Source organism: Dasypus novemcinctus, chromosome 3 (assembly GCF_030445035.2).
Source record: "Dasypus novemcinctus isolate mDasNov1 chromosome 3, mDasNov1.1.hap2, whole genome shotgun sequence".
NCBI classification, from domain to species: Eukaryota; Metazoa; Chordata; class Mammalia; order Cingulata; family Dasypodidae; genus Dasypus; species Dasypus novemcinctus.
The window spans coordinates 77,452,474-77,466,928 of NC_080675.1; the positions used below are offsets into that span (position 1 = coordinate 77,452,474).

Here is a 14,455-nt window from a genome sequence, read left to right on the forward strand (position 1 = left end):
AAAGTATTTGGCACATCAATATATCCTGTTAGCTATTATTTTTGTAATCACCACTATCATATTATAATGATACATTTTAAGAATTATTATTTCTATACACCATTTTTCAGACATATATTGCACATTACAAAATCTATTTCAAAATCCTGGCTATTTCATAAAAACTATTTTAAACTATAATCAGCAAATATTATTTCAAAGGAATAGTGCATATTTAATGCTATAGTGAAGTTTTGAGGAGAAAAACCTCTGTCTCTATGTCTCTCTCTCACACATACAAACTCTTACATTGGTAAATCATCAACTGGTGTAAATACTGATTTTAACTAGTTTATTATTAATAGCAAATAATTCTTAAACTTTAAAAAGTAGATGACCTTCACTTTCTTGTTGGTGATGCCTTTTCCAACCTACTAAACTTGAAATCTTGTGGCAGAATAAAGAAATTGTTTTAGAATAAAAGAAAACGGAGGGGTACTTCTAAATAAGGTACCTCTCATACTCATTCTTTAATGAGAAATTCTCTGGTTGTATATATGATGAAACTAGATAGTTATGAACACCAAGTACTAGATATTATTTTTAATGGTCATGGCTGTAAGTTAAATCAGAAACATTTGTTTTCGTAAATAACTCTTGATTTCACTTGGAGGGAGTTGGAAGAGAAAACGTGCTGTCATAATTGCACACGATGTGCTATGGATTAACTTTCAACATTATATTTTGTTTTGACTTAAACTTTAACAATTATTGGGACAGAAATTTTATATCTTAAGATTATTTTGGTTTTTGACATTTCAAAACTCACTTGGTTTGCTTAAGATGTTCACCATCCTATTTTTCTAGGATAGGTATCAACAGAATAGGACGTCCATAATTTGAGTAAGGGTATTTTATAAATTGACACTAAGGAATACTTCTATGTCTATTTCTATGATTTTCTAACGTTAAAATGTAACTTTATAAGTAATTTGAATGCAAGAAATTACAGTTACTGACAGCAATACCAAAAAGAGCAAAAATTGTCTCAATAAACATATTGAAAATTAACCATTAGGGCTCACGTTATTCTTTAGTGTATGAGGTGCAGAGATTCTGCAAAAGTGTAAAGGATGAGGCACAGAGCACTGCCAGCTAAAAAGGCCCCCAACTCCCATTACAATACACCAACTGCTTCAGACTCTGAAGTCTTGACTCTGTGACCTGCTTCTGAAACCATATTTGACGTTATCTACCACTTGTTCCTTGTCATTAGCTCTGTATTTTTGCATCTAGTTCAGCATCTTTCTCCTTTCAACTTTTTATTCCTAACCTCTAGTGTTTACTTAACCCCATCCCTAATAGCTACACTTGCTATTTGTTTACTGGTTTTATAGCTCTCTTTCTTATTTCAGATTTAAGCTCAGGTCCTTTTGTTATCTCTTAAACTTTTGATAATCACTGCCATTTCACCTATGACTGTGCTATCGTCTCCAAAATCTTAGAGCAGATGTAGGAGATTCCCAGCTAAGAGGACTCTTTGCGGATCCCTTCTGGATCTCAGTAATTATAAGCCTGTGACGTATTATTAAAATAAACCCATCGCATTCTGACACACTTCTAAATCCATCATGTTTAATATTTTCGAGGGCCTTATACTCTGTGTGATTTGGTTCTGATTATTTCTGGGTATTCTAAGTTTGTTCTGCAGTAAGAGCATCTAGATTCCTAATTAAAAACTGTTCATAAGACATTTGGAGTCTGCTCTGCAAATCAGACTATCCACATTCTTCTACTGGGAATTAATTTTATTTTAAACAAGGCAGATACATAAAACTTTCCCACCTGCTTGCCTTTTTTTGGACCAAAAGGGCAAATGCTAACTTTTTTTTGGAATTAAACTATTTTGGCAAATATGATTTCAGCAAATTATTGCTTAAATTCTCTGAATGCTCTCAATGTGCTTTCTACTCTGCCATACTGCATTTACCTATTTCAGAATTCAGTCATTTGTAAGAAGTCTGACCCCTCTAAATAAGTAATTTATTATTGTAATAATCATTCATGGAGAATCTAGAGTATGATGTAGCTTCTGATAGATAGTGAGAAAACAAAGATGACTCAGACTTACCCTTCAAGGACTTTGTAGTACAGAGTGAAAGGCATATGAGTCTGATTTGAAATCAATGTAGTTATGACTATACTATGGCTACAGAGACCAAATACTTAATCTGCTAGGCATACCGACAGTCTACTGAAACACTCTGGAAAGACCACACAAAGGCATCTATTTCCAAAAGAAGGACAACCAGGAATACGCAAAGTAATGAACTGCCAAATGGTTCTAGTTAGGCGATGAAAAGAAAATGCTGACAAACTGTTTAAGAATAAGAAGAGAAGAAGAATAGGAAGAAGTACAGAGGAGAAGGAAAAGATTTAGGAAGAACAGAGATATTTCCTGCATTCAAAGGGCAAGATATTAAGAGTCAGGGAAAGAAAATTTCTAAAACGAGCAATAGGTAAAGTCAAAGTCCAAGATGTGGTCATCTAGGAATGGGTTGATGAAATAGATTGATGGTGAAGGAGAAATAGATTGGTGGTGAATGACGATAATGAATAGATTGATGGTGAAAGAGGAAAATCAAGGAATTAGGGTGTTGAAAGACTTATCCTTGAAGATACTGATGTCATTCAGAAAAATGGCAGTAAATGGAGAGGAGAAATGAGAGCCAAATGCAAAAGACATTAATGACTAATGAAGACAAAGACAAGAGATGAGGAAGCTGACAAGAACCGACAGTACATAATTGAGTGATTATTTTTAGCTTTTGAAATAATTTCAGTATTACAAAAACTGTTTAAAAAAATAGTACAAAGAATTCCTGCATATCCTTCACCCAGATTCCCTAAATGCTAACATTTTATCATTCTTTATTATTCATTCTCTCTATATGTACCCATCTACCCACCTACACACATGCCTCCCCCCCCCACCTCCCTAACCCAGCTAGTTCATCTATCTAACTCTGCAGCCCAGGAGAAGGATCTTTATGAAGTGATAATGGGATGAAGGTACAAAAGCTTTACTTGAGCTGTTTGTATTGTCCCATCACTTGAAATAGAATTGCACATAGAAATATAAACATATAAGTCAATAAAATGTTCAATAAGTGAAGTTATAGGTCTGTTTAGGAAACTGGTCAATTAAAAACAAAAAATTAGATAAATGTTAAACAGAAAGACATTAATTATTTATTGAAATTCTTAACTCTATGTAGATGAAAGATTAAAACCATTCTACTGGGGAGTGGATGTGGCTGAAATGGTTGAGTGCCTGCTTCCCACATGGAAGGTTTCAGGTTCACCTCATGCTTCCTAAAAACAAACAAACAATAAACAACAAGCAAACAAATGAAAAAACCAACTCAAGGGAGCTGATGTGGGTCCATGGTTGAGTGCAGGTTTTCCACATAAGAGGTCCTGAGTTCAATCCCTGGCACCTCAAAAAAAAAAAATTCTATTGATGCCTGCCTCTCTCTCTCTCTTTCTCTCGGTCATGTGATTTGAAATAGAAACTCAATAACCTTTGTTAGTAATCTGCTTCAGATGACTTCAACATCATTGGTAAGTGTTCTAGCAAATGACAAACCAAATTCTCTCAATACTATTTAAATTCATTTCTCCATGTGGACTTGAAAATAAATTATCAGTCTCTTCTTTAAAATTTTTAAGTTGGAAAGTGGCTGTGGCTCGATCGATTGGGCTCCCGTCTACCATATGGGAGGCCCAGGGTTCGATTCCCAGGGCCTCCTTGTGAAGGCAAGCTGGCCCGTGACCCCAGAGAGCTGACAGCCAGTGCCTGCGGAGAGCTGGTGCAGAAAGGTGATGCATCAAAGCGAGACAAGCAGACACAGAAGAATGTGAGTGAATGGACACAGAGAGCAGACAGTAAGCAAGTGGCAAGGGGGGGATAAATAAAATAAATCTTTAAAAATAAATAAATAAATAAAATTCCTAAGTCTATAAAGTCTTTTTTTTTCACAAAGTTAAGCAACAGGAAATTTTTTGATGACAATCACCAAGCCCTTAATTTACTTCATTTGCTCTTCAGTCAACATTTTAATTTGGACATAAAAATTTAACCACTTCAAGTTAAAAAAATGATTTCCCAAATTTGCTATTACTATCTAATGCTATCATTGCCATATACATTTATCCTGCAACCATCTGAAAGTGGCATTATAGAAGACTACAACTAGGTATTCCTCTAAAATGCTACCAACCACTATTACTTAAGAGATAGTTTATTCATTTGGCAAACAAGGTGGACTTAATAAAATTATCTTTTTTTGAATCTTAATACTAAATACATGTGCCTAGACTAGCTGCATTATATGTTGTGAAGACCTTGTATCTCTCTGTGACCTTCATGTTGTTTTCAATGGACCATTTACTTGATCTAACGAATTCTCTTTACTTCTGGAGCTATCAGTATTGCCAACTATCTCGATGCCAATATGCTGCTATTACACCCTCAGTTCTATAGTCTACAAAGTTAGCAGTTTTAAGATACTATGTACTATTCCAGGAAAGAAAGCTTTGGGATTCTCTTTGAATTCAATTCTCCAGACAATTATATATTAATGTATAATAATATACTGAGTTAAATTGATGCTACCAAAGATATCTGACTCTTGGCCCAAAACAATTGTTATTTCCTTTTGCAACTACTATACAGAAGTGAGGAGATGGCTAGAATAAAATAGGGATTCTTAGAAGCTGAGAAATTCTGTCCTGCCAGGCTTTGTAAATAGTTTGTGACAACTGGTATCTGTGTAAACGGATTTGATGCTCCCCTGGGGGGTCAATACTGTTGACAGAGCTGTTTCTTCAGAGTGGTTGAGCTAGAATTGTCTCTCGGGATCCTACCAGGGTTACTCAGAATAGCAACATCCCAGCTACCTAAGAGGTCAGGGATAGAAAAAAGAAAGGGGGATAGAAGTACTGTAGGCAAGTACATTCACATAAATGGATCTCTCATCTCTAAAGATGCAGGGGCTACTTCAGAGTATTTATAGCTAAAGTGAATTATAATGGAAGCAATTTGTCAGTATTTCCCACTCCTGATAACATGACTGGCCACCACTTCTTAAAATTTTTCATCTTTTATAGCTTTACATATGATTTTATAAAACCACAAAGAGCAAAAGCCTTGTTTTTACTACTTCTTTCTTTTCTATAATGTCTAACACCATCATATATATAAATTATCAAAATGATAAAACATGCTTTTTGCTATTAAGAGTATAAATCTGATGTGATAGAATTATTAGAATAGTCCCACATTTTAAACAAAAGATCTCTTTTTTCAATGGTTAAGGATTTTTATGAACATTAGTTCAAGTATGAACAAAAGCAACTCGTGACTCTGAATGACTTCTACCAATACCTTAAGTTAAATGTAGGTTCTCCCTCTCTTTCTCTCTCTCTCTGTGGGTGTATGTGTGTATAAATGTTATTTATTTCCTACTACTTATTTCCTTTTTGTAGGGAAGAAGGTTAGTTTTCCACATAGATGAATTTCATCGTGTTTTTGTATTCTACCATAGATAAAAGAAAAACACATCAGAAACTTCTGCCAAATGACCTAATATTAGTATATACAAGAGAAAAGTTAAGAATGTCCAAAGAAAACACTGATGTGTTTTAGACCTTCCAGACAAAACCAAAGTGCATGGATGGCTTCTGAAGCCAGACTGCAGGGTCTCAATTGTGGTTCTACCACTTAGCTAAAAGACCTTTTGCAAATTATTTAACATCTCTTATCAATTTCCCTACATGTAAAATGTATGTAATAGTACCTGCCTCAAAAGGTAGTAATGAGGATTAAAATATTTAAATTAACATAAATCTCTTAAAAAATGTTAGCACAAAAAGCACACTCAATAAATATTAGGTATTATTATCTGTTAAAATCTGATTGGCTTAAATCTTGTTTCCCTGTTTAATTTCTCCTTCCTTTCGTTGAGATCACAAGTATCATCATCTTGAGATCACATTCAAACTTTCAATTCAAACATATCATTAATTTATCTCAATTTAAAGGTATATCTTTAATTTCTCTCAAGTATTAAGAATAAAATCAAGGACATCTATTATCAGAGGTATTATCCTAGCTTTCAAAATTTAAAATGTCTCAGTTTCCTAGACAAATTTATTTGATGATCTATGGCCATCACAGAGTTGTGCAGCTAAAATCAGTACAGCTACCCAAATCTACCAAGCTATTATGCAGTCATTAAATTTTTTCTTCAAGAAAAAGTTATCAACTATGCAGAAAAATCTTCAGAAAAAATTAACATTTTTTATTAAAATATTAGAAGACATGGGATTGAAAAATAAAATGGCATTTGATATTAGTAAGGATCACAGCAAGTAGATCATAGGCACTTATCCTTCAGAGAATAAATTTAGGGGTCACAGGAAATTAGGTAACTTTGGAGCCTTGCCTTAAAAAAAGCAGACTTGATACTTAGCTACTGTGTACTAACTCTCTCAAGGATTTAATTGTTTTTCAGTTTGAACAGCCATTAAGAGAAAAAAAAACTACAACATTCACTTTCATTGGTCTGCATACTTCATCTCAACTTGAAAAACATCTTCCACATGTACTTTTGTCTCCACATAAAGCAAAAACGAAATTGCAAGAGAATAATTTACCTTTGCCTATTTTTCAATCTCATAACCAAGTTAACATGAATGTGTCACAGTTGGACGAATTGTAGAAACAGAATTACATAGATGTGGTATATACAGTTTCATCTTATCACCCCATAGTTGCTCCCTTTTCAGACTGTAAGCTATGCAAACTTATCTTCTAAACCACATTTTAAAAAAAACACACAAAAACCTGTGGCTATATTAGACCTTCTATTTACTGAAATGAAATTAATCAATGGGAAGAAATACAGATGCAAGCCCCTAATATAATTTTAAAACTTCTAGGAGCCACATTAAAAAGTAACTAGAGGAGAGTGGATGTAGCTCAGTGGTTGAGCACCTGCTTCCCATGTACAAGGTCCTGGATTAAATTTCCGGTACCTCTAAAAATAAAAAAAAAGACCCCCCAGAAAACCAGTAATTAAAAAAGAGTTTAATTAATGTTCATATATTTATTTAAAAAATTATCATTTCAACATGCAATCAATATAAAAATTATTACTGATAAATTTTACATTCTTTTTTTGTACTATACTTATGGTATATCTCAATTTGCACTAGCCACATTTCAAGTGCGTAACAGCCTCATGTGGCTACTATAAAGGAAAGCAGATATGGATTCATAGATTCTGATGCAGTTCTAGTAAGATGCATTATATTTATAAACATAAAGGGGGAGTCAAAAAACATATGAAAGATAGATGTGATATGTAGCTATAAGATTTTGAAATAAAGCTTTATAAAGTCGATAAATCTGCCACTGAACAGAAAACTATGAAACCTGTCAATATCACATAATTTGGGCATTAGAATTATACATCCAAAATAAACTGCACCCCTTATACTCCTTTACATGGTTGTATATCTAGATAAACACACATGTCAAAAAGAAGTAATAAGGTTATTTTATCTTTGATTATAACAATTCAATGCCCTAGAATACCATGTTCCTAATTGTTCCTTGGCTTTTCATGGAAATTACTTTATTGACATTTTGTTTTCTATTATAAAGCTATTTTAAATGGTGGTATTACACCAAATTTTTAAAAGTTTTTGTTTCAAGTCTTACATAATCATGAACATATCAATATTCATTCTATTTGGAAAAAGTTTAGATTTCTGTGTAAATAGTATTCAAAGTATATAAGCATTTGTGAAGTTCTATACTGTTTAAGCTTTTCGACATCCTTACCATATGAAGGCCTAAAGCTTAGGGCTACCTAATTAACATATAACACTAAACAAAGGTTGTTTAAAACTTACATTGCCCTATTTAAAACATCACGAATATTAATTAGGCTAAAATGGCTCTGAAAACTGTCTTAAATCTTAATTAACTATCACACACAATTTTTATTCTTTTTTCTCCCAATGATATATAATTTAGTTACTTTTAACTCTTTTGGCCTTTCTGAAATATTCTCATCATAGAAATAATTTCTATAAGGCAATTGAAAACATGAATGAATGGGATAAGTCTTAACTTTCTATAACTGCGAGCAAAATAGGTTTAATAACTATATTATTTAACTATAAACACATACCAATTGTGAATTCATTAAGTCCATAAATCATTGCTGGATAGGACTTTCTCAATAATAACTATAAAGGGAAAAAATAGATTTGATTTATATGTGCCTCTTATTTTATATAAGAGCATTTTTACAATCCTTACACTCTGAAAACATCAAAACAGAGGAATCACCAGTCAGATACTAAGTGGGAATCACTGAAACACAATGTTAGTTCTAATGGATGGATGATTGTGTTTGGTCTTTTGAAACTTTGAAGTATAGGTAAGTCTTGATCACACAAATTAATAAATCCTAAAGCTGGAGTTAACAATAACCATTACACCCAAATTCTACAGCTTAGCCCAGCCAATTTTTCAAAAGGTCAGGTTGTGAACTGGAGAAGATCAGGGAGGTCCACAGCATAGCTTTGTTGCCAGGCATCTCTCGTCTGGATTGTTGCAGGCATTTATTAGTATTCGTCAGCAGACTCAACAAAGCAAACAAGAAATTCAAGCACGAATAATAAAATGAAATGCTGCTATATAACCCTTTGTCATTCAGCAAATATGGGACTTTTTAGCTACATTGTTCCTAAACCTGGGTTACTACTTTAATTTTTCTCCACAGTGCTGACTGAATGAGTATGCATGTGTGTTAAATGCAGAGCTCCCCTAACAACTGCAGGACTGCCATTTAATCTGTTGGTAGATGGACCATTTCCTGTGGGAACCCTAGCTATGATTTCCAGATCCACCAAATAAATCTCAGATTAAGATTCCAAATGAAACCTGCCTTTGGCAGATAAAAAATGTCAAGATGGATATAAACAGTAAAATTATAAATTGTCTAGGTGTTGCATGACAAACCAGTGTTCAATTTTTTTGCTGTCATGTGCCCAGATATCAAAACTATATGAGACATTCATCAAATGTCACACTTTCATAATATTGGAAGCATCGTTAAAACTGTTTGACTAAGGACCTAAAAGTGTTTAAGCAGTAGCTCAAAAGTATATTTGTGCAAAGTAGAAGAATAAATTTACATATCAGCAGCAGCTCATAAGGGATGGGTAAATATTCTGTTTATCTCATTGTAATTCAAGTTACTTTAAATAATAAGATTTTAGGAAATCATATTACTCTATATGGCATCATTATATAACTTTCTATGCAAATGATGTGTGTTTTATTCAAATTCACCATTTACCTCCTGGGGGGGGGGGGGGGACCCAAAAGCATAAAAAGGAAAAGGTAGGGGCTCCCATTTCATTAATCTGCTGTGCCTTGTTAGTCAGTGACACTCTAGCCTCACCAGTCCCTTGTTACAGTCAGTATCTTAAACTTCAAACAAAAGTATTGAGACAAAAAAGCCTGAGAAGAGTAAAGAATTTTTGAAACTTTATTGGAGTTTATCAATGGATTCATTTCAAATTACCTGGAGGAGGGGCATAAATTTTTCAAAAAGTAAAAAGTAATAAAGGTCCAATTTAGGACATCATAGAAAGCGAAAGGGCCATTAAAAATGCAGAGGAAGTCTCTGGCACTAGTCTTAGCGCATTCTCAGGGGATCAAGGAGTGCTTTTTTAATGAAAATTTTTGTTTCGTCTTTGCTTATCTTACCTGGGCTAATGAAGCCTTACCCTGGTATTAGCTCTGTAATGGTTAATTATAAAATATAGGTAATGAAATTTTCTGAAAGGAAACAAACATTTCCTAAACTGTAAATATTATTGTTTTTTTCTTTTTTTTAAACTTTGAACTCTTAAAAGTAATTGACTAGGAGGCTGCCAATGACTCCAAATTTTGGAACATTTGTTTTCTTGATAAACATTTTTAACTACCTATTCTGCTTTAAATAGAATTATTTCAAATGGTAAAATCTTTACACTCACATTAATCTGTGGCAAAAGCACAGAACAGTATATACTCCATATTCCAAATCCTAAAATTTGTATACAAGTCTGTCTTTCCTATCATATTTCCTTTAACACATGCTGTTGGTTCAAGGAAACTAATAATAAATGCCCTTACCTATACTAACCTATTAATCTAAAATTTGTGATAACAGGGTGGGACAAAGGATGTTAATTAAAGAAGGAAATAAGAATATTTTAGGCTTAACTTTGTTCGTATTTCTGTATGAAAAATGCTTAAATCAATAAACATACTATGCCAGTTAATTTTGGAGTACATCAAATTACTGTAGGTAGAGCCAGCGAAAACTGTATTTTAATTTAAATATATGTAAAATTAGCAAAACTTCAGTTCCTAGGCAACAAGTATATTTTATCAATATGAACCAATCATTTCTAACTCCTTACCTGGTAGCATCATAATTTTACAGCACCAAAGGTTTACAATAGGTGAAAACGAGAATAAAAAAGATAGAAATGAAAAGTAAATTATTTTTTTAAATTATTTTTTTATTTTACCCTACATCTTGCTAGCATAATTTTACCTTTTGGCAAGGGATTATTAATTTTACTCAAAAGTTACAGATTATATACTATTTTTAATTGAATCATTCAGACTATAAAGTAATCTACACAACCAATTTCAAAATTATGAAGACTAGTTTATTTTATGTTTGCTTTTCATATTCCCAAGGGGAAAACACATGAAAAAGGGAAAACACAAATAAACTGTATCTGAAACTTCTCCCCAAAGCATAATAATGTCCTATATAATAGGTTGATTCTAAAGTTCTAAAAAAGATGGAGTATTTGATGACCCTCCCAAGTTTTTTGTTTAACTATTATAGAGCAATTTACGAACAAGAACTGTGAGTAAACATACATTAAAATACATAATTTTGCCATTTATGAAAAAAAAAAAAGTATTTATAAATCCAGGAAGTCACACCAGACCACTAAACAAACAGTCAAGCAACTTGGACCATCTCTGTAAATACCCCTAAATACCAGTGGCTACAACAATATATATTGAGATATCCAAAATCAACAAAACTTTATAACAATTATACTAAAAGGAATAAATATTGCCACAGTCATTTTAAAGGTAATAAACTGAAATTCTAATTTCTAGAAAGTTAAAGATTCAAAAACATTAAATTAAGATTCATATGTATTCTAGGAAATGTTCTGGCATGAAAAGGCCATAACCAGAAGTGAATGAGCAATTTTATTGAAGAACTCAGGCACTTAAGGTTGGAGAATTTAAAACAAAACAAAAAACTTTTGGAATTGCCAAGTAGTTTTTTTTTCAATTTCAAAATATCATTTCATATTTTCAAGGCCACAAATAAGTTTGAAAGAGCTTCCATATTAAGAGAAGAGTTGGTATTTCCTTAAACAAAAGAAATAGTCATATAGTATACATAGAGGATCCCACCAAGAGCAGAGAAATTGGAGAGAATCTATTAAAAAAGGAAATTTGCCAGTTTTACATGCTAATTCTTCTTAGTAATTATAATATCTACAAAAAGGAGGACCAAAGGTACAGTAAGAATTCCAGCCTCAACTGACCTACAGTGCTAAATTTATTGAAAGACAGAAACAGAAAGAGAGAGAGAAAGAAATAGCTCTTATTATCTCACAAACTTTTCCCTCGAGAAACTATGGTGTAAATATAGTAAGGTGAATTATTTACATCAGAAATGATGAATATCAAAGCAGAGTTTAAAACAAACTATAACCAGTTAGAAAACTAAGTTGCCCTTGTAATAAATATTTTTTTCATTCCATTTTTCTTCTAAGGCCAAGAATAGTAACAGAATCACTCATATTTAAAAAGAAAAAGAAAAAAGAAGCCCAGAATTCCATTTATTTAAGTAAACATTTAAAATAACAGAAATGTTTTTTTCTTTTTACAAAGGAGTATAAACTCAGTCATTCTTAGAAGAGTAGCCTCAGTCTTTCTTCTAGAAATCAATCAATCCTTGTTGGTCAGCTGCCACTGATTCTAAACTACCCTCTCAAGTATAAAGATGGTCATATGTGAGAAGCTACTCTCTATTAACTAGGTCCTATGGAGTTAAACAATAAATTTAATCAACCTCAGCTATGTTCTTTTTTAACTCCTCTATTTCATCTAGAAAATAAAACATGCATTCTTAAATTCAAACTTGTCCCAAAAAAGGATACATAATATATTTTGTGATGCCATTCATCTGAAGATTTTTTATTACAACTGGAATGTGAATACAGACAAAATTAGATTTTATTCTAACTGAATAACATTTATTTTGTAATACATTCTATCAAATCTACTTCATATAAGCTATACCACTTTGAAAAATAAAATTTCTATGATATTCTGAAAATTATATTTAAAAGAACCATTTATGAAACTAGTAACTTTCAAGTACTAGTATTATGCTTCTTAATACTTTGAAAATTTTTTATAGACTTACCTTTTTTATCTGGATGGACTAACAATGACAACTACCACCATCATTTATTTAGGCTCCGTAAAATATAAAAACCTATTCGCAGGGATCTGTTAAAACCACCACCACTACCTATATCAGTGAAAATAATTACTCTAGTATATAAAATACATATGAAATAAACTCATTAACTAATTTCCTGTTTGAGGCATATTAGGGCCTTTACATACACCATCTCTATTATCTACAACAGCACTAAAGAAATTATCTCCCTATTTTCAAAGAAGAAAATGAAGTTCATAATAGTTAAGAGCATTGCATCAAAGGCCAGGTAGGTAATAAATAAAATATTAAAGAACTGGAACACAGGTTTATCTAGCTTCAAAATCCTGTTCGTTGGAATTCCATCCATCAGCCATGCGGGATTCTAAAACTCCTCTTGATTTAGAGGTGGATTGCACATTGCCATCCCAAGGTGCTCAGGATGGAAGAATAAAATATGGATTAGAGTGGACTTACTGGTATTCTACTATAGAATTATTTTGACTCTAGCAATGGAAGAAAGTGTATCATTGATGTGGAGACTGTGGCCACGGGAGTTGCTGAGGGCAGGGAGAGGGAAAGAAGAGGTATGGTATGGGGGCATTTTCAGGACTTGAAGTTGTCCTGAATGATACTGCAGGGACAGATGCAAGACATTGTATATGCTGCTATAACTCACTGAATGGACTGGGAGAGTGTAAACTACAATATAAACTATAATCCATGCTGTGTAGCACTGCTCCAAAATGTATTCATCAAATGCAACAATTGTGCCACACTGATGAAAGGGGTTGTTCATGTGGGAGGAGTGGGGGTTGTGGGGACTGGGGTATATGGAAACCTCTTACATTTTTTAATGTAACATTTTGTGTGATCTATGTATCTTTAAAAAAAAAAGACAATAAAAATATTTTTTAAAAACCCTGTTCTTTCTACTATAACACTTCAATGCAACTATTAAAATTCACTAGTTTTTCAGTATAATTTACCTTCTGTGGTAAGTCTTCAAAAAACATTAAATTACCTATTTAGGGAAAATATACTTATTAGAAAGACAAATGTTAAATACAACTTTAAAGATATTGAAATTTAACACAGACTGATTATTAATCTAGATATTTCCAATATCTTGAATTTCAAGGAGTATATAATCATTACACCTAGGAAATTTTTTGCCAACTTCCTTGAGCCAAAACAGATATCCATTTTAAGGAACTTGCCATCCCCTTCCTCTCCACACTAAACATAAAACAGTTTATTAACATAAGAAATTCTACAATCATATTTTAGTTATAATGATTAAAGACATTTAAGAGCATCATAGATGTTTTTCTATATTGTTTCTCTAGATGTCTATTCTTATAGAACACTTACAAATAATGCAATAGTTTTAGATACAATTGTTACACAATAATGGACAAAAGGTAACCATAAAAAGAATTTGTACTTTGTCCAAGAGAAAAAGACCAATGCAAAACAGCAGCAGTAGCAAATAATAAAAGAGGTTAATGGTGGCACACAGGTTCAAAAACGACAAGCAAAAATAAACAGGACTCAGACTAAATAATAAACAAACCAACCACTTTCAAGTTCCTTTTCACTAGATTTTAATCCTATTTATTTTGTCCTATAGAAAAACTTAAGAATCAAGACTACAAAATAATTGTTAATCTAATTCTAAAATAAAGAGTAGCAATATTGCTTTCTCTTAAATTAAAGATACGATTTAAAAAAAAATATTTGCTAGCTTCCAATAAACGGTAAGAGTTCTATTAACATAGAAAAGTGGTTTTTCCTAAAGTTTTTCTCATTTCAGATGAATACAATATTTCTGATTTAGAATCATGTTCATC

At 32.4% G+C, this 14,455-nt stretch overlaps 1 protein-coding gene across 12 annotated transcripts in view; it reads right to left on the minus strand.

Annotated features, from left to right (window-relative positions):
* The window catches only part of MIPOL1 (mirror-image polydactyly 1), a 377,520-nt gene that overhangs the window by 267,125 nt on the left and 95,940 nt on the right, over positions 1-14,455 (minus strand). For 2 of the 12 annotated variants that reach the window (XM_071213963.1, XM_071213959.1), the window contains exon 1: positions 8,244-8,296. The exons of the other annotated variants lie outside the window; for them this stretch is intronic. In XM_071213963.1, the coding sequence (XP_071070064.1) occupies positions 8,244-8,274 (31 nt within the window). In that variant the 5' untranslated portion in view covers positions 8,275-8,296. Of the gene's footprint in view, positions 1-8,243; positions 8,297-14,455 lie in introns of those variants that run through there. 12 annotated transcript variants of the gene reach the window in all.